Here is a 19,775-nt window from a genome sequence, read left to right on the forward strand (position 1 = left end):
AGCATGGTAAGGGGAAGCTTGCAGTATTAAGTAGGGTTGCCAGGACAGGCTGAGATGAGCTTTGAACAGAGACCTGAAGGCAATGAGGGAGTGAGCCAGTCAGATTCTGTGGTAAGAAGGCTCCAGGCGGAAGAATGAGATAGAACCCAGACCAACAGGAGCATGCCTGGCTGAGGGGAGGTCAGTGGACAGGTGCGGCTGTAACGGAGGAGGTCAGTGCGTGGGGCCTCCCCCATCATAAGGACCTAGGCCTTTCCTGGGAGTGGGACAGCTAGAACCACTCTGGCTGCATGTTGAGAAAGCAGGGGGACGGTTGGGAGGATGTGGGGAGTTCATGCAAGACACCTTGGGAGTTGCTTCCTGTTATAAACCTGAATGCAAATTCATCTTTCATTGCAAAGCTCCCCAGGTCACCATCAAACGGTGCTCCCCGCCCCTTTGCAGTAGCTCAAGGACAATATTTTCTAACCTCTTCATGACTGTCCTTGCTGTGGGTCACACAGGTTATTGTGGGTGTGGGATGGTGGAAGGGACTTTATGGCCACTTTTTGTACATGACCTGCCTCTTGGTCATGTGAAAGAAAGAGAAACCTTCATAATCGTCCCTGAGGTCTTGGCAAGAGCTTCCCTGTCTGCAGACAGGCAGAGCCCTGGAGGGTGGGTGGGCAGTGCCCATAGCCTGCCTGGGCTAATGACTGCTTCTCAGGTTCTAGGGAAGATGAATCTCTCAAAGAATGGTGTTGGCTTTGACAACTGACCCACCCACCGTACAGCTTTCTGTAATTTGCCGAGAGCCAGACCTGACAGTGGAAACGTTGGAGGCTACTGTTCGTGCAGTAAAATGAATATTTAGCAGGGATTTTGCTGGCAACTGCAGACACAGAGGTGAAACTACTGTCCTTTCTCTTAAGCTGCTCAGGGCTATACCCTCAAGCCTGCCGGGTCAGCTGGATACCCTGAGGGGCCAGGTGGGTGAGCGAGGCCAGCTGGGTCCAATGATGCAGGAGAGGCAACTGGCCAAGAGCACGCCCCTCCCAAACACAGCGCTGCATCGCTGAAAGGGACTGCCCAGCACCGGCAGATCTCAGGTTTTCCTGACTTAAAAATGTTGGTAGCCAGTTCTGATGCTTGAATAATACCATACAGGTCGAACAGAAACTTCTGAATTTCATCCTTAGGTGCGCTTTTGCAAATGGTGGTCTAGACAGACCAAAGTATTGGGCTGGCCAAAAAGTTCGTTGGGGGTTTTCCGTACCATCTTTCAATACAAAGTCGTCACTGTGCTGCCGCTGAAGATGAGTAGTTGAACGGGCTAAGCAGTTCTGTTGATCTATTTTCCTAACTGCTTTACCCTCTTCCTTCAGCCGTGACTGAATTCAGCATCCTATCACTCATTTTTGGGTACGTTATGTTCTTGTTTGAGTGGGCGGGAGCGTCTGGAAGCTGTTGGAGGTGCTCTTGAAGTGGGTCAGGACATCAGTCAGTTAATTTTGACTCCTGCTGCTGCCTTGGTTGCAGCCAGCACGATGAAGGTGGATGATGGAAAGATGGGTTCGCAAATGGCGTTAGTTCCGTAGCTGTGGGAGGGGTGGTTGGTAGGCGTGGGAGGGACAAAGGTGGTCTAATTAAAGTGGGGTTGATTTATTAACGGAGCTGTACTGGGCACAGAATTTAGCAATGGGAGGTGTTAATGGACCTGGGGTATTGCTAAAGAGTGCTAAGGCTCAAGACAATTACTGCCTGACTTTGGTGAGAATGACAGATGGGTGCTTGCTGTTGGATAAATTTTGCCTGCAGCTGAAATGGCATTCTTTGTTTCACCCTTGAGGGGCTCTCGGCCTTGACCCTCAGTTGCCTCGCTGGCTCTCTCACCTCCCTGTGCATTTCCAGGACCTCCCTGTGCATTTCCAGGGCACTTTGTCTGCACCTCTGCAAGCCTGCTGCTTACTCAGCTGTGGGGTTTGCATGTGGCTTTGCCCTAACAATGGGTTGCCTGGGTCCGCTCCATTTTCCAGCTGTCCTTCTGTTTGAATTGGACTTTCCAGCTGAAGTGATTTCTGGCCTGAGTGGGACTTAAAGAAGTTCTGGTCTTCAACCAGACCTGTATAAATATTTCCTTAGGACTTCTGTTGTATGTGTGCTTCTGGGAGTGTAGCTGTTATTACCCCCTTGACATGTCAATGAAGGTGGAGTGTAGGACACGCAAAAACCGCGGAGGCTGGAGGTCCCTTAGACAGGAAGTGACATTTTGCTGTGTCCCTGGCCTGTCTAACCGCACCATGCTTCTAAGAACTCTTTGGGGCATTTGCAAGCTGCTCCTGTAGGTGATTTGGCCTCGGGAGATGGATTTCAGAAATGGAGACGTAATAAAGATGTGTATGGTAGTATGCGTTCCTCTTAGCCAGAAGCATTCATGAGCTCACAATGCCGCCTGCTCTCAGATGTTTGTCATAAATCTGATTTCTGCTGTGCTGATTTACATCTTTGACTACGTCGTTACAAGTCGGATAATTTTCCCCCCAAATAAAATGGATTTCTTTTTCTACCTTGAATGGTCATATATGATGGTTGTGGAAAACGTAGGAAATACAAAAAAGTAGAAAGGAAAGAAATCCACTCAATCAGCCCTCACATATTCCAACCCACTAAAGATTAACCATTGTTATGATTTGAGGGATTTTTAAAAAGTTGTTTTCAATGCTTTTTTTTTTTTTTTTAAGCGGTACGTGGGCCTCTCACTGTTGTGGCCTCTCCCGTTGCGGAACACAGGCTCCGGACGCGTAGGCTCAGCGGCCATGGCTCACGGGCCCAGCTGCTCCGCGGCATGTGGGATCTTCCCGAACCGTCGCACGAACCCGTGTCCGCTGCGTTGGCAGGCGGACTCTCAACCACTGCGCCACCAGGGAAGCCCTTCAATGCATTTTTGAAGTGTAGTTGTACTGTATCACACATATCGTCTTGTCTCTTGCCCTTTTCTACCTAAGTTTTTTGCTCAAACAGTAAGGAAATCTATGATCTCACGTAACTTCCCTCTTACTCCCTTTTGTCTGGGACAGAATGGCCTCATAGATGTCAGGTGTCCCACCTCAGGGCCTTTGCAATTGACTCCTCCCATTACCTGGAAGTTTCTTCCCCCAGATGATTGCCCTGCTCACTTCCCCACCTCCTCCAGACCTTTGCTCAAGTCTCACCTTCTCAGTGAATCCTCTTCTGACCTCTCCATTCAGTTTGCACCTGTACCAGGCAGAACCCCTCCTGACCTAGACCCATCCTTTCCCTCACAGCCAGTCCTCGTGGCACCAAATACACCAGCTGTTGATTGTCAACACCATTATTCTATCTAGCATGCTAATATCAACGTTAGCCAACAGCACTCTTGGTAAACATTTCTGAACAGCTACGTATAGCTTATTCTTTAAATGGACCGTTCTTTAATCATTACCCTACTGCTGGGTATTTAAATTGCAGCCAGTGTTTTGCTGTTATAAATCATGCAAACCTACGGTGAAGCTTTTGTGTAGAAGGTGTTTGTCCATTTCTTAGGCATTAAAAGAGATTCTTGGAAAAGGGATGACTGGCTCAAGGTGTATTAAGACTCATTTGGCTTCCAGTGATACAAACTCAACTCAGACTGGCTGAAAAATTATTGGAAATTATTGACCAATGTATTGATATTTGAAAAATATAGGGGTAGACTTCAGGTAGGGCTGATTCCAGAGGTTCAGTCCTTGTCACCAGGGCTTTGATTTGTGTCTGTCTTAATAACTGCTTTCCTCCATGTTGGCTTCGTCCTAAGGCAGCCTCCCCTCATTTAGGGCAGAATTGCTACTGGCAGCTCCTGTTTTCTTGCTGCCAGCTCTACTGTCGCCTCTTAGAAAGACATCCTCTTCCCAGTATTTTCAGCGGAAACTCAGGACTGGCTGTCACTGGCTCACATTGAATTGTGCCATCTCTGAATCATTAACTCTGGCCTCGGGACAGGGATAGACTAGAGTGGGGGTCAGAGTGCCGTCCCACTCAAACCCCGTAGTCTGAGGGTAGGGGATATACTGTTTCCCAGAGGAGACTCAGGGCCCTTCTACCCGAATGGGGAATGGCTGCTGGGCAGGCCCCAAACTATAGATCTTCATTTGACTTAGGAACACCTTAAGAACTCTGTGTCTTAGTATATAAAAAGCAAGACACAAGACAGCACGGAAAGTGAGAGGAGCCCAGTTGCTAAGCGTGCGTTTTTGGGTGTGCTAGGCCAGCCTAATCAGATGACAGCCTGCTTCCACTCTGAACACGGGGTCGGGCTCGGGGTGGGGGGATGAGAGGATGGAAGCCAAGGCCTCAGCTCCCTGGGGAATGAGACTCACTGGCCTGTAGGCTGTACCACCTCCTTGAGTGCGTGGTTCAGTGATGAGTGTTAGAGACAAGTTCTGAATGTAAGGAGCAGAAACATTCCTGAAAATTTCCCTGATTTTCCCACTGCTACCAGTGGTATCTAGAGGAACCTGTAGGCGGCTGGTGGTGGGGCGTGTAGCCGAAATTCGGCCTCTGTACACCGCTCCTGAATTGAATCTCGGAGACAGAGTTTCGGGTAAAGTAGAAAAGAATAGCTTTGGCCACAGCAGGCGAATGCCCTCAAAACTATGTGTCCCCACTTGGAGGGGGCAGTGAAGAGTTCTATAGTAATGGTTGAAAGAGGAGGGCGTGATCAGCTCGTGGGCATTCTTCTGATTGGTTGGAGGTGAGGTAATTGGGAGTCAGCATCATCAACCCTCTGGTTCCAACCGGTCTGGGGTCTGCGTGCTTGGGGGCCGCATACAGTTAACTTCTCCCACCTGTTGGGGGTCAGTATCTGCAAAACAGCTCAAAGATATTGTTCTGTGTATCCCTTGAGGGGGAACCAGGACCCTGCCCCAAGGCTGCACTACTGTTTCTTTTTTAACTTTTTTATTGAAGTAGAGTTGATGTACAGTGTTGTGTTAATTTCTGCTGTACAGCAAAATGACTCAGTTATACACATATATATATATAGACATTCTTTTTTAATATTCTTTTCCATTATGGTTTATCCTAGGAGACTGGATACAGTTCCCTGTGCTAGACAGTAGGACCTTGCTGTGTATCCATTCTGAATGTAACAGCTTGCATCTACCAACCCCAAAGTCCCCTTAGTGGGAGGCTGCACTATTGTTTCTTGGCTCTCCTTCCTTGTCTCCGCCTCCCCTCCCTGCCCTGATTAGCAGCTGTTTGAACCTGCCCTTTGGAACTCAGGGAAGGTCATGGAGGCTGAATGAAGCCTGTTTCCTGCAAACAAGAAATGGGGGACACAGAAAGGCTTTTGTGCCCAGGAGCTCCACAGGGTCCTGCTGGGTTTCAGGTGCTCCATCCAGGAGCAGCTGTGGTGTGTGTTAAACAGCCTCACACTTGCCTGCTGAGGGCCACAGAGATTTCATTATCTTCAGCTGGGCCTCTGCCTTGACCCAGAGCAGCCTTCCTAGGAGACCTCCACCCTTGCAATGGGATTGGACCTTGCCAGCTTGCAGCATAATGGTCTGAGGTCGAAATGGCCCTTTCTTCTCTGTTGTCCAGTGTTGAATCTAGCACCTGCCTTAAAGGCACCGCTGCACTTTTGTTGGACCTTTGCTGGCTTCCCAGCTCCCCTCAGCCAAGTACTTGTGGGCTCCAGGGACACCTGCCCTGTAATCTCTGCCTTGGTGTGGGTCATCTTGGCCCAGGATCTCTTCAAGTGGAACTCATTCTTAGCACAAGGGAAGTTGGAAATGCCCTCATGGAAACCCCACAGTTGGCTCTCTTTCTGTGGGAGTAGTGGCTTTCTAAACCAATCTGACCCTTTCCTTTGAGTCCCTTCTTATCCCAGAATTAGGATGTGTCATGTCAGGTTAGGGCCAAGGAAAATAAAGTCATTTACTCTTCAGAAATTCCTAAAAGTTGGGCTGACCTCTTCCATTTGGGTCTGGTGCTAACGACTATTTGCAGTTGTGTCTTCGTGAGAGCTGGGGAGTCGCTCCCAAAGGGAAGCTGCCAGAGCTGTACCCAAGTGGAGGGCCCTTCAGTGCTCCCTTGATTCCCCATGCAATATTCAGCCTTTCCCCCTTTCCATCGCATCAAGGAAATTAGATGGAGCCAATTTAGAAGTAAATGAGACCTGGGAACGCCTCCCTTGTCTTCAGGACTCTAGGTGAACCTGGGGCCCTCCTGCTCCAGTTTTCCTTGGTGTGTGTGGGATAGATCAATATGAAGATTCTACCTGTGCTTTCAGTTATTCATCCACTGGGCAGGCTCAAGTTGCACAAGCAGAATTTTCCAGTATAGTTCTCAGAGTACTTGGAATCTGTAGCCCACTTTACAAATGCCTGGTATTACTGAATAACTTGATTAAAACATTTTACAGCGATGGTTTACTGCTTGGAAAGCAGGAGGTCTTCTGTGAAGGCTAGTGGAGGACTTTTCTAGCTGTGTTGTCCATTCCGTGCTGCCCAGTCCAGACAGTGCAGGTGGAGACAGAGTGGGGGCTCCCACCCGGACAGCTCTTCATCTGAGGTATATATTGAGCATCCGTGCAAGATGCTAGTAAGAGTTAATAAGGTTTCCATTACTGGTAAAGAAGTCACCCACAAAAAGCACACAACTAAGATATCCTAAAAACAGATTGTAAAGGAAACAAGCCAGATACTCATTTCGTTTCATTTCTATGAGATTTTATTAAGCTTCATTCACAGTTATTGAGCGCTTACTGCGAGCCAGGATCAGCGTCTTACAGGGCACTTCAGACCTGGCAAGGGGTCTGCTGCCTTTTTCTTTTTTGCACATGCCAACCTGGCCGGGAGTTGAGTTCTTTGGGAAAGTCCAGTGCCCCTTTGCACCATCACACCCACGTTGCCCTTGAAAGCTGCAGTCGGTCACTGCACACGGCTGGCTTTGCCCTTCTCCCTGTGCCAGTAAGAGTGACAGCAGGAGTGACAGGAGCAGCTCACGTCACAAACAAAGAAGGCCAGCAATGTAATGGGTTGCACTCACCTCACATAGCCCGAGGACCCGAATGTGGCTGAGTCTCTGGAAAGGCTGGGAAACTTCGAGAAGCTAGCGGTTCTCTCTTGCCCCAGTGCTGTGCTTACCCCTGTAATAGCTTGTCTCTCTGTGTAGCAAACAGCGTGGCCAACCCTAGCTCTGGTGTTTCAATTCCAACAGCATAAATTGACCGGCTAGGCTCTCTCTCTGTCTCAATTCTTTTTCTTCTTTTTTAAGTTTGAAACTTTATTAGAACACTTGCCAGTCTTGTGTTGCAATTATCTATAAAAATCAAGCCAGTAGTTGGTTGCTTATAACATTCAAAAATCCATCAAGGGGCTTCCCTGGTGGCGCAGTGGTTGAGAGTCCGCCTGCCGATGCAGGGGACACGGGTTTGTGCCACGGTCCGGGAAGATCCCACATGCCGCGGAGCGGCTGGGCCCGTGAGCCATGGCCCCTGAGCCTGCGCGTCCGGAGCCTGTGCTCCGCAAGGGGAGAGAGGCCCGCGTACCGCCAAAAAGAAAAAAAAAAATCCATCAAACAGTTGCCAGGCAAAGAAGATAGGTACATTGACATACTAGATTAGTTCTACCAGGAACTTGGTCAGAATTGGGAGAAATAAGTTCTAGTATATTTATCAGCTACATCCTTTAGAACAATAAAATTCTTTCTATTTCTGCTACACAGAGGAATTGTTAATTCATAGAAAATGAAATATGCTGGGGTGGCACTGGGTCAGATGACCCCCCTCATGGCTGTGGGCAGGGGTCCAAAGCACAATATGGCCGCCCAGGGTCCATATGGATAAGACAGAGAGCAGCTCCCAGAGAAGGGACATGTGCTGCGTTGAGTGGGAGTCCAAAGGGGTATTGACCTCCATGCCCTGCATCCATGCCTCTCTTACTCGTTGAGGGAGTGCTTGTAACATCTGTGCCCAGAACGATCCACTTCAAAGCCTTGCTGACCCACTGGGTTGCGTTTCATTCTTTATTAGTGAGTGGACATATGCTTGTTTCATAGGGCTTTTGCGTGGAGACCTGCCTTATTAAGTCAAATTGAGAACTGTCTTTGAAGCTGGACATTGCTTTGGTGCAGAACAGATCACAGAATTAGACAAAAGCGCAACCCAATCAACTTGCCCCCCAAAAGGTCGACTGATTTTTGAATATGCATGAAATGTGTTTTAATTATAACTGTAACACCTACTTTTGTAGACATCTCTTGTTTAAGGTATTTTGTTCTTTCTTTTTCTAGACAGTTTTCATGAGGTCCACACTGGATATTAAGCTCTGGTGGGCAAGAGATTTTATTCCAACCATGCCAGCAGTGGTGTGTGCATGTAGCTACCACCACGAATTACCTTATTATGGGAACAGTTTGGAGGGTTACAGTTTCACTTTCAAAGTTTAATATGGTTCCCAGCTCTCTATTCCCAGTTGTTAAATTCTCAGAGCCTCAGCTGTCATTTGACTGACAACTGCTTGAGCATTTTCGTTCCGAAGCTGGCCCTTTGCTGCTTCAGGGCACACTGGGAAGAGAGGGTGTTGCAGGTGAAGTCTGGACGCTTTTCACATCGCTCTTGAATTTTTTAAATTCTCGGATTTGACCAGGACAGTTAATTTTTAATTTCCTTCTCTTAGAACTTTTCCATTGATGTGTAAAAGGCCATATCAAATATATGAATAAAAAAAAAAAAAAAAAAAAAAAAAAAAAAAAAAACAAATATATGAATAGTCTCACAAATGAGAGGAAATATCTATGAGGTCTTAAAATATTCTGAATAATATTTTCTTTCTTTTTAGCTGTCTCCGTTATGAGGTACAGCGCCTCTGCTTTTGGGTTTGCAGTAAGTAACCTGAAATGTACTTTTATGAAGTTTTGCACGTTTCTCCTGAGCCTGCACATCTCTTGCTGGGCTCTTAATTAAGAGGGTGGTTAGCAAATGAGACAGAGCATGACAATCACACCTTTTATGGAAGTGGCTTCTACAAACAATTATAATTTAATAGAAGTACACTGCAGTGACACTGTCTAATTCTCAACAAGAGATCAGGGCCACCATGTTTTCTGCATCTGGTTGAGAAGGATGCGTATAGGGTTTTAGCCCTTCCCGCCAACCCCCCAAGGTTTTAGGTTTGAAACTGGGCACACATTGGAGTGAACCATTTGCTGATGTGGGCAGAGGTGTTGGGAGTTAAGATCGGGGCTGCTGGCACTCGGACGTCAGTCCGTAGCCAGACTTGGGATAACCAGGCTTCCCTGCCTGCTTCCTGATGGGTGTTGGTTAGAGAAAATGGGTCTCAGATGCTGAAAACTTGAGTGAAGTCTTCCCACATCCCTTTAAGAGAATGCTAGTGCTTGTAATTTTCCAGATGAAAAGTGCGGCGACGCAGTGACTCATGCAGAGAAAGCTCCTTGAAACAGCCCTCCTGCATAGCTTCAGGGCTTCCTGTACCTGAGGGTGTGTGTTCCTGTTCCCAAACCTACTTCTTCCCTTTGTTGTGGGGAGAAGTCGGGCTGGGAACAGGAACACACACCCTCTGTTTTGAGGCTTGCAGATTCTTCTCAGGGTCTTTTGAAAGGTGTAGACTGTCTCTCCAGAAAAATGCCAAAATGCCACATACACGCACTCACACACTCCACACCACCCCCCTGCCCACCTCTCTCTCATACTCCTGTCTCTCTCCCCTCCTCTCTTACATTTCCCTCTCTTATGCATTCACTCGTTCATTTGAACAAAAGCATTGAATTTTGCATCCAATTTCACGGTGTTGGCAGACTTCCCAGAGCCCCTGGGTGACCCCACCCTTTGGACCCCTGGACCCCAGGTATCAATAGAACAGTCCCACTGAGAGCCAGAAACAGAGTCCTTGGCCTGAATCTTCTACTTGGGACGGGCAGGAAAATGCTGAAATTATCTTGCCTGCCCTGGGGAAATCAATTTCACATGTGTCAGAACAGTGTCATCACCCTGCCCGCATCTCCAGAGGGCTGGGAGCCAGAGGCCCCGGGAGCAGAGCCCTGCACACCAGAGTGTGGTTTCTCAGGCCCCAGCAGCGAGGGACCAGGGGGAGCCGTGACCCTGGCACCAGGCAGGCGTGTTGGGTGCCCTGGCTCAGAATTCCCAGGATTCACCTTGAGAATGATGAATGACCAGCATTGTAACGATGTGAAGCCTGTTTGCTCTGAGGTCACTGGCTCAGATGTTCTGAGTCACAGAACGGTTACCTCGTGTCTTCGCAGTTGTGCCCTATTAACTCTGGGAAACCACTAATACCGTGTCTCCTTCTCCTAGTTTGATGCCATCCTTGACGTCCTGTCATCTGCGATCGTCCTGTGGCGTTACAGCAACGCGGCCGCTGTACACTCTGCCCATAGGGAATACATGTAAGTGGATTTTTGTCTTCTTCCAGACTGCAGAACCCTCGCAAATGAGGGGCACGTAATTAGGCTGTCAGCACAGCTCACCCTGTAGCTCTGGTCCCGGTGATGAGAATAATAAGTTCCCCAAATTGCCTTTGAGACTGGCTAGTATGATATCAGCTATATGATAGGCCCCTTCTGCGATGGTCAGAGAGATGGGATGTCCCTTTATAATTTCCCTGTTCTATGCACTTGAGTCTGGAGTGAATATTTGTATGCTCATTTGCCTGTCCATCCATTCATCTATCTGTGGATCAATCTGAAACTGCACGACTCAGATTGGGACTTGGACCCCCAGGCCAGGACTCAAACCCCGTCAAACCCCAGTCTGGGACTTGAACCCACTGTCATTTCATTGAAATCACACACCTGGTCTCAGGACTTAACCGAAGCTCAAGTTCTTTATGTCTCGGCACAGAAAGAATTCAGTGAGAGACAAAGTGATAGGTATTTATTTAGAGAGATACACATTCCACAGACAGAATGTGGTCCCTGACTTATGGGGTGGCTAGTTTCTATGGGCTGGGCAATTTCATAGACTAAAGAGTGAGAGGATTACTCCAACTATCTTGGAGAAGGGGCAGGGATTTCCACTAATTTGGCCACCGCCCACTTTTTGACCTTTTATGGTGAGCCTCAGAACCATCGTGGCTGTGGTGAGTGTGTCTCTTAGCGTGCTGATGTGTATAATAAGGCGTGTATATACAGCGAGTGTATAATAAGGCTCACGGTTTTTGTCATATCCTCAACGTCTGTGTCATTTTTTTTTTTTTTTGCGGTACGCGGGCCTCTCACTGCTGAGGCCTCTCCCGCTGCGGAGCACAGGCTCCGGACGCGCAGGCTCAGCGGCCATGGTTCACAGGCCCAGCCGCTCCGCAGCATGTGGGATCTTCCCAGACTGGAGCACGAACCAGTGTCCCCTGCATCGGCTGGCAGACTCTCAACCACTGTGCCACCAGGGAAGCCCTGTGTCATTCTTTTAAAGGTTGTGCCCTGTCCCCTTCCCTCCTGTTTCAAATCCATCTACCAATCCACCCATCCTTCCATCCTCTCTCAATTTGTGTTACTGGAATCTTTGCTCCCTTGAATTTTTATGCTTTTTTTTTTTCCTTTCTTTTTAAGTAAGATGAGTTCTCCGCTGTAATTTACAGAAGACATCTTGAAGGCATTCTAAATTATTCTACTTGTTTTCTCTCCCTCTCTGTATTAGAGGATATTGCTTGCCCCAGTCTCTACATCTTGTGGGTGATGATTTTGTGTTTGAGGTACTTGTGTTTGTGACCATAAAACATGTGTCTTTCCGATTTCCATTTTTTTATTCTCTTAGTAATCCCCAGGTTCCAAAGTCAGATTTGTTGGCTTTGAATCTCAGCTCCACAACTTGTCAGCTCTGTGACCATGGGAAGCTATCCTAAACTGGTCTATGTCTTGTTTCCTTACCTGGAGAAAAGGGGAAATAACAGTACCTCCTCATAGGATTATTGTGACGATTATGTGAGTGAGATAATCATCACATATACGATGTAATATAATATTAGGGTATATATATTAACTTAGAGCAGTGTTTGGCATGTAGTTCAGTAAGCCTTAGCTGCCATTGTTATTAATTATAAAGGGGGCTCCCCTGGGACTGAGCCATCACTGGTTATTAGAGCAGCAGCTTTACTCCACCTCTGCAGCGTTTGGACAGTTGAATACAAATGAGTAAATGCCCCGTGCTTTGTTGCGGTGCCCAGACAGAAGGTATTCTTGATGGGGGATGCTGTGTCACAATCAGACATACGAATGTTGAGTGTCAGGGGACTCAGATAGTAATATATCTGAGGTTGCATGTGCCAGATGGAAGGCTTGAAAGATGATGCCAAAACTGATTCGAGAATGAGAGCAACTTTTAGTTTAGTTGTTGGCTTTAGATAGAGCACAAAAGCTTCTTTTAAGTGTTAACTGTGTATCTTAATGTGCATTAGCTCTTGTAACAAATATAATTAAAGTATCAAAAATCTCTGATATCACAGATGATATTCCTTAGGATAAGGTTAATTTTTGAAAAAGTGAGTCACCTTATTGGTTGAAAAAATTAAGAAACAATAGTAGTAAACTGATTTTGTAAAATTTCAAATGACGGTATTATAATGGTATAAGTTGAATCAACACTGGTCTAGGTGAAGGAGCAGTGACTGCATCTACCCAGGCTGTTGCTGGCTGGTATTTGAGGAATACAGTGAGAACAATCTGGAGAGTGCAGTACAGACATATACTCGACTTTCAAGAGTTGGTCCCTCTGCTCCCAGAAGAACACATATTCTTTGGATTTATAGTTGCGCTATCCAATATGGCAGGCACTAGAGGCTGGTCCTGAGAGGTGTTGTAACTGTAAAATAGGCACCAGGTTCCAAAGACATAGTAAGAATAATAGAGTATAAACGTTTTATTAATAATTTAAAAACAATATTGATTACATGTTTAAGAATATTTTGGATGTATTGGGTTAAATAAACTATGACAATTAATTTTACTTCCTTCTGTTCACATTTTTAATATGGCTTTTAGAAATTTAAAATGACATATGGGGCTTATATTATATTATATTTCTATTGGGCCTTGCCCTCAGAAGCGAAAGCTCTTCCCTCTGCCTTCTCTTATTTTGGAGTTAATAACCCAGAATTTGATTTGCAATTCTAGGAGGAATTGAATTCAGTGTTTCTCAATTTCTCTCTTCTAATTTGCTTTTTTAATCTGATTTCCTTTATGCTAAGATGAATCTCTTACATATTAATCACAAAGCCACAAATTATTGTGGCTTTTCTATAGTGTTGGGAGCTCTGTGAGCATTTGCCAGGTGGCCTGGAGTTTTTCCAACATTAAGGTTGATGACAAGCAATGTCATTGGTTTCACTGTTTTTAATGATCCCCAAACAAGTACGCTTAAAAAATGTGTATCTTTATTAATACCCATAAGGCAGAAACTCACAGATTTGCTTTCATAATTCCCAGATGGTTGTTCAACATGTTGATACCCATGGATTCATTTGGAGATTCTTAATGTAGGGATTAAAATAACACTCAATCCCCTGTATCGCTGGCTTAGTTTAAAGTTTTAATCTCTGGCTCATCTCATGTCAATTAAAAATTCGTGAAATCACCGCCAGCTGAGACACTGATGTTTGCATATGAATGAGCGTGAATGAATTATGAGGGGCATAGCCAGAAGAGCCTTTGGTTTTCAGTTAGTTGCTGGAGAACAAGATTTGAGAGAATGGGGAAATACCCAACTAGTTCTTAGTTAACGCTTCTGATTTTCCCTCCTCAGCCTTGCTGCCTGATGACAGTGGGTGTGACGGGTGTTTGATGCTCAGAGGGAGAGAGCATGCATGCCTTCACCACCATCACAGAGCAGAGCTCTAATAAGCTTTGCTTTGTTTCACACTTTTTTATTGTGCCAAAAAACATCCTATTTACCGTCTTAAATATTTTAAGTTTATAGTTCAGTAGTGTTAAGCGTATTCACGTTGCTGTGGGTCGTCAAATTCACAGAGACAGAAGGTGGAACACTTTGGTATTTTTAAACAATGTAAAGACATATTTGACTAGAGGATGGCAATAAGAATTGATTATAAACCTAAGCTTCCTCATTTTCCACAGAGCAGCTAAACAATAAATACATTTCAAGAAATAGATGACAATACCTCATGCAAAATTCCAAAGTCATGTAGTCACTTATATTAACCCAAACTGTTTGTAAATTAAAAGACAACAGCAAAAGGTCACAAAAAGCCTATTTCTTTCATAGCATCATGGCTGGTTCTTTTTTTCTTTTTCTTCTTTTTTTTGCGGTACGCGGGCCTCCCACTGTTGTGGCCTCTCCCATTGCGGAGCACAGGCTCCGGACGCGCAGGCTCAGCAGCCATGGCTCATGGGCCCAGCCGCTCCGCGGCATGTGGGATCTTCCCAGACTGGAGCACGAACCAGTGTCCCCTGCATCGGCTGGCAGACTCTCAACCACTGTGCCACCAGGGAAGCCCCTATGGCTGATTCTTTAAGCAGATAAACAAAGTACTTTAAAAAATGGTCAAAACTTGGCCTGAACTGTCTTCTGGTAATTATTAATACCACTATTTATAGTTTTGTTGTCCAAGGACAAAAGCTCTATGGGATCGATCACCTTCTGCTGTTACTGGAACAGATCTCCAGGAATTTTTCATCTTGCAGATTGAGACTCTATACTCATTAAACAACTCCCTATTACCCCTCCTCTAGCCCTTGGTAGCAACCACTCTACCTTCTGTCTCTATGAATTGGACGTCCCTAGGTCCCTCATATAAATGGAATCATACGTTATGTGCCCTTTTGTGCCTGGCTTGTTTCATTTAGCGTAGTGTCTTCAAGGTTCATCCATGTTGTAGCATGTGTCAAAATTTCCTTCCTTTTTAAGACTGAGTAATATTCTGTTATATGTATAGACCACGTTCTGTGATTCCATTCATCTATTGATAGACATTTGGGTTGTTTTCATGTCAGCCATTGTGAATAATGGTGCTTTGAATATGGATGTACACAATCTATCTTCATGACCCTGCTTTCAGTTCTTTTGGAAATACACCCAGCAGTGGGATTGGTGGCTCATGTGGTAGGACTATTTCTTCCTTCCTTCCTCCCTCCCTCCCTCCCTCCCTCCCTTCCTTCCTTCCTTCCTTCCTTCCTTCCTGATCTAGTTCCCTGAGCAGGGATCGAACCCACCTTCCCTGCAGTGGAAGTGTGGAACCTTAATCACTGGACGGCCAGGGGAGTCCCAGGACGAGATTTAATGTTTCGAGGAATCTCCATACTTTTCTCCGTAGCATTTGCTTCATTTTGTAATTCCACCAGCTAGTTGTCTATTTTGAAAAGCTCCAAATTTACATCATCTTCCTGTGGTAGGAAATATGTATGTGGGGAAGGTGGACCATTGGACTTACATGCGGTAACGGTTTTCAACAGGTGACTGTTTTAGAAGGAGGGGCAAGGGAGTCATTTGTTTGTAAGGGAAGGATTCTAAGAATACACTAGGATATCCAGCTGAGTGAGGGCTGGGAGGACCACAGCAAGGTTAGTGAACAGTCACCGTTGGATTAGAACTCCTGCTTTGCTTGGCAGTTGTTGGTGTGGGGCACTAACTTGACAGTGGGATGCTAAGAACCAGGGTTTCACAGGTGGTTCATTTATTGGTGTGGATTTAGGGTGGGAGTGGGTGGCTGAGATAGGGTGAGGACAAAAAGTCAGGGCCAGGTGTGAGCCCAGGCGTTTGGGAGCAAGGGAGCAGGGAGACACAGAGGGGTGTGGTTATAAGGGTGCGGTGGTGATGGTTGTCCTGGCGATAGTGGATTGCTATGAGGCCACGCAAAAGAATGAAGCACGCTTTGTACACTTACATTGTGATCTCAGAGGTTCATTAAGTGAGGAAAGCCTGGAGCCAAATCGTATTTAGTCTTTTCTCTTTGTGGATGCAAACCTCTTTTGTTAAAACCACACATTGTTTGGACATATGAAAAAAAATCTCCGCAAGCATACAAAGGAGACCAGCAGCAGGGTCGCCTCTGGGAGGGGGACTGGGGACAGAGAAAGAGGGGAGGCACTTTACATCCTTTAGACCAGAGCTGTGCATTGAACTCTCTGTGATAATGGACACGTTCTCTCTACTGTCCAATACGGTAGCTATTAGCCACACGTGGCCCTTGAGCCCTCGACATGTGGTTAGGATGACCAAGGATCTGGATTTTTAACTTTATTTAATTTTAATTAATTTAAATTTATATAGTCACACGTGTGGCTAGTCGCTACCACATTGGACAAAGCCTCTTGAGCTGCTTTGATCATTTTTACTCTATTTTTTTAAAACAAAGTTGTTAATAAATCACAGTCCAGGGGACTTGGAAATGAGAGAAAGATATTGAGGGGGGAAGGAGATGATGGAGGCAGAGGGTGTGGGAGAAATTAGTGTAAGAAGAATTTGGCAAGGTCAAAAGACACAGAGAATTTCACGCCTGTCTTAGCTGTTCTCAGCCCTGGGTACCATGTAAGGCCACAGGAAGTACCACAGCCTCCTGCTGCCGTCAGCTGCGGAGGGCCATCAGGATGCTTACCTTGGAAGGTACAGCTGGGTGCTCACTGGGGGCCTGTGACGTTTTGCATATGATTGCGGCACAGGTGGGAGGCCCCCCGAAGGCTCCCCAGTGCCAGCTGTCTGTTTGGGCCATCCATCCTTCAGCTCCCTGAGATGGAGAGGCGGAAGCAGATGGGAGGCTGTGCACCTTTACAGGCTTCTAATTCTGCCACATTGAGGCAAAAACGCAGCTTGGGAGGTTGTTCCCTTGTGCCAGATGTACCTCCAAATGGCATTATGCTCCACAGCATATCGGAAGGCGAATGTGAGAGGTACAGAGGAATATTCTTAGAGAGATGGAAATCCTTTGTGTGTCTTCTCATGTGAAAAAGGTGGAGCACGCAGGTTCTCACCCAGGCAGAGTATTTCTCCTGTTTCCTTTTCCAATTTGCTTGGCCTGAAAACTACCAGTTGACAGGATAGCTTCATAGTCTTTTTTTTTTTGAATTTTATTTTATATATTTTTGTAAACAGCAGGTTCTTATTAGTCATCCATTTTATACACATCAGTGTATACATGTCAATCCCAATCTCCCAATTCATCCCCCCACCACCCCACCCCCACTTTCCCCCCTTGGTGTCCATATGTTTATTCTCTACATCTGTGTCTCTGTTTCTGCCCTACAAACAGGTTCATCTGTACCATTTTTCTAGGTTCCACATACATGAGTTAATATACGATATTTGTTTTTCTCCTTCTGATAGTCTTTTGATTCCTGGTTTCGGTAGCCCCCTTGCTGGTTTTGAAACCAAGCCAGAAATGGAAAAAGAAAACTGCTGCAGTCGAGAGAGGATGGGTTGGTGATTTGCTTTTGGCGTCTGGTCTAAGTGGACCGCAAAGGCAAAGAGTTACACCAAGAACGTATTAAAATAGTACCATGGGGCTTCCCTGGTGGCCCAGTGGTTGAGAGTCCGCCTGCCAATGCGGGGGACGCGGGTTCGTGCCCTGGTCCGGGAGGCTCCCACATGCCGCCGACCGGCTGGGCCCGTGGACCATGGCCGCTGAGCCTGCGCGTCCGGAGTCTGTGCTTCGCGGAGGGAGGGGCCACAGCAGTGAGAGGCCCGCGTACCGCAAAACAAACAGACAAAAAAAACCACGGGTTCGATCCCTGGTCCGGGAGGATCCCACATGCCACGGAGTGGCTGGGCCCGTGCGCCACAACTACCGAGCCTGTGCTCTAGAGCTCATAAGCCACAACTACTGAAGCCCACGCGCCTGGAGCCCATGCTCCACAACGAGAGAGGCCACCGCAATGAGAAGCCGGCACACCGCAACAAGGAGTGGCCCCCGCTCGCCACAACTAGAGAAGGCCTGTGTGCAGCAACGAAGACCCAACACAGCCAGAAACAAACAAATAAATTTATATTAAAAAAAAATAGTGCCACGTCCCTCCAACCCCTGCCCCCCTTGTCAGGGAGCATTCCATCTACCCTTAAACTGAGGGCTCTGGGGAGGTGAATTGCATTTCCTCCACATTTGTCTAGTGCTCTTAACTTTACAAAGCTCTTGAAGTGTATAAAGTGTGTTTTAGCTCAAGAGCCGGCCTTGAACTAGAAGAATAAATAACTTCCGAGATGACCTCCATGCCCGTTGAAAGCTAATGCCGAAGGTGGAGCCTTGATAGCAGGACATGAGCTGCTATCCTGAGCTCATCTGCCTGGAATAGTTTAGATTTAGTCTTGCCTGAAGGCAGAAGGGAGTTGCCTTCCACTGTCAGGAAACGAACATATGAAATCCGCCAGACACAGACATGATATTAATGGGTTGTGATGCGGTGGGCAGGATGTATTCGAGGAAGGAGGGTAGGCTTGGTCCCTGTTACCAGTTGAATTGTGTCTCACCAAAAGATGTTGAAATTCTAACCCCCTGTGCTGCAGAATGATACCTTATTGGGAAATAGGATCTTTGCAGGTGTCACCAAGTTAGATGAAGTCCTAATCCAGTACAACTGGGGTCTTTGTAAGAAGAGTAGACACACAGAGACAGAGGCACTCAAGGAGAAAATGACGGTGTGACAATGGGGGCAGAGTTCAGAGTGATGTATGTACAAGCCAAAGAATGCAAGGATTGTTGGTCAATCCCAGCAGCTAGACGAGACAAGGAAGGCTTCTGCCCTGTAGGTTTCAGAGGGAGTGTGAGCCTGCCAACACCTCAATTTCAGACTTTGAGACCCCAAAGCTGTGAGACAATAAATTGCTTTTTTTTTTTTTTTTTTTTTTGTGGTACGCGGGCCTCTCACTGTTGTGGCCTGTCCCGCTGTGGAGCACAGGCTCCAGACGTCCAGGCCCAGCGGCCATGGCTCACGGGCCCAGCCGCTCCGCGGCACGTGGGATCTTCCCGGACCGGGGCACGAACCCGCGTCCCCTGCATCGGCAGGCGGACTCTCAACCACTGCACCACCAGGGAAAGCCCTGCTGTTGTTTTAAGACCCCCAATTTGTGGTGCTTTTTTATAGCAGCACAGGAGACTAATACTGTCCTGGAGAAAAATTCTCTGTCAGACCTGCACTCACTTGCTCCGTGACCTTCAGCGGTTTATTAATCTTTTGAAACTTCAGTTTTCTCATGTGTGAAAGTGGGAGGGCCATCGTAGCTACCAAAAGGCATTGAGGTGAAGATTGAACATGATAGCGAATGGAACATCAGTGTACGCTCAAAAACTGTCAGGCCACTTCTTTTCCATCCCTAGAGTTTTGAAAATGTTTTTTATTAGTCAGTACTGGGATAGTTTCTCATTGTCTGCTCTACTGTTCTATTTTGCTTTCAAGAGTGTGAAATAAAAGACTGCAAAGAAAAATTGGAAAAACTGAAATACATGCTTTGGCATATGTAGAAAGTTGCTTTTGACCTTGAGACATGGGGAAGTAGACATGGGGAAGTGAGGTGATAAAAGATTATTCCTTGATTTCCTGATTTCATCCCATGCCCCTGCTCCATCCCCCATTTTGGATCAAGACAAAGGTTGTAAAAGGTTGGGGTAATTCCTAGTGCCCCAAAGAATACAGTAAAACTCACTTGTTATAGGACCTCCCCGAGCTAACATTTTGATTTATAGCTTGTGTGTGTGTGTATGTGTGTACATGCACACATGTGCATGGTTCCATATACATCCTTTTTTTCCACATAAATAGAGATGATCTATATATACTCTTTTGAAAACTGGGTTTTCTCTGCTACCAGCACGGTTTGAATA

At 46.5% G+C, this 19,775-nt stretch overlaps 1 protein-coding gene across 1 annotated transcript in view; it reads left to right on the forward strand.

Moving 5' to 3' along the window:
• Nucleotides 1-19,775, forward strand: part of TMEM163 (transmembrane protein 163) — a 243,933-nt gene that overhangs the window by 149,513 nt on the left and 74,645 nt on the right. The window contains exons 2-3 of the mRNA XM_024764127.1: nt 8,823-8,866; nt 10,316-10,407. Of these exons, the coding sequence (XP_024619895.1) occupies nt 8,834-8,866; nt 10,316-10,407 (125 nt within the window). The 5' untranslated portion in view covers nt 8,823-8,833. The remainder of the gene's footprint in view (nt 1-8,822; nt 8,867-10,315; nt 10,408-19,775) is intronic.

The sequence above is a fragment of the Neophocaena asiaeorientalis genome, unplaced genomic scaffold (genome assembly GCF_003031525.2).
Source record: "Neophocaena asiaeorientalis asiaeorientalis breed wild unplaced genomic scaffold, Neophocaena_asiaeorientalis_V1.1 scaffold102, whole genome shotgun sequence".
In the NCBI taxonomy this organism is placed as follows: domain Eukaryota; kingdom Metazoa; phylum Chordata; class Mammalia; order Artiodactyla; family Phocoenidae; genus Neophocaena; species Neophocaena asiaeorientalis.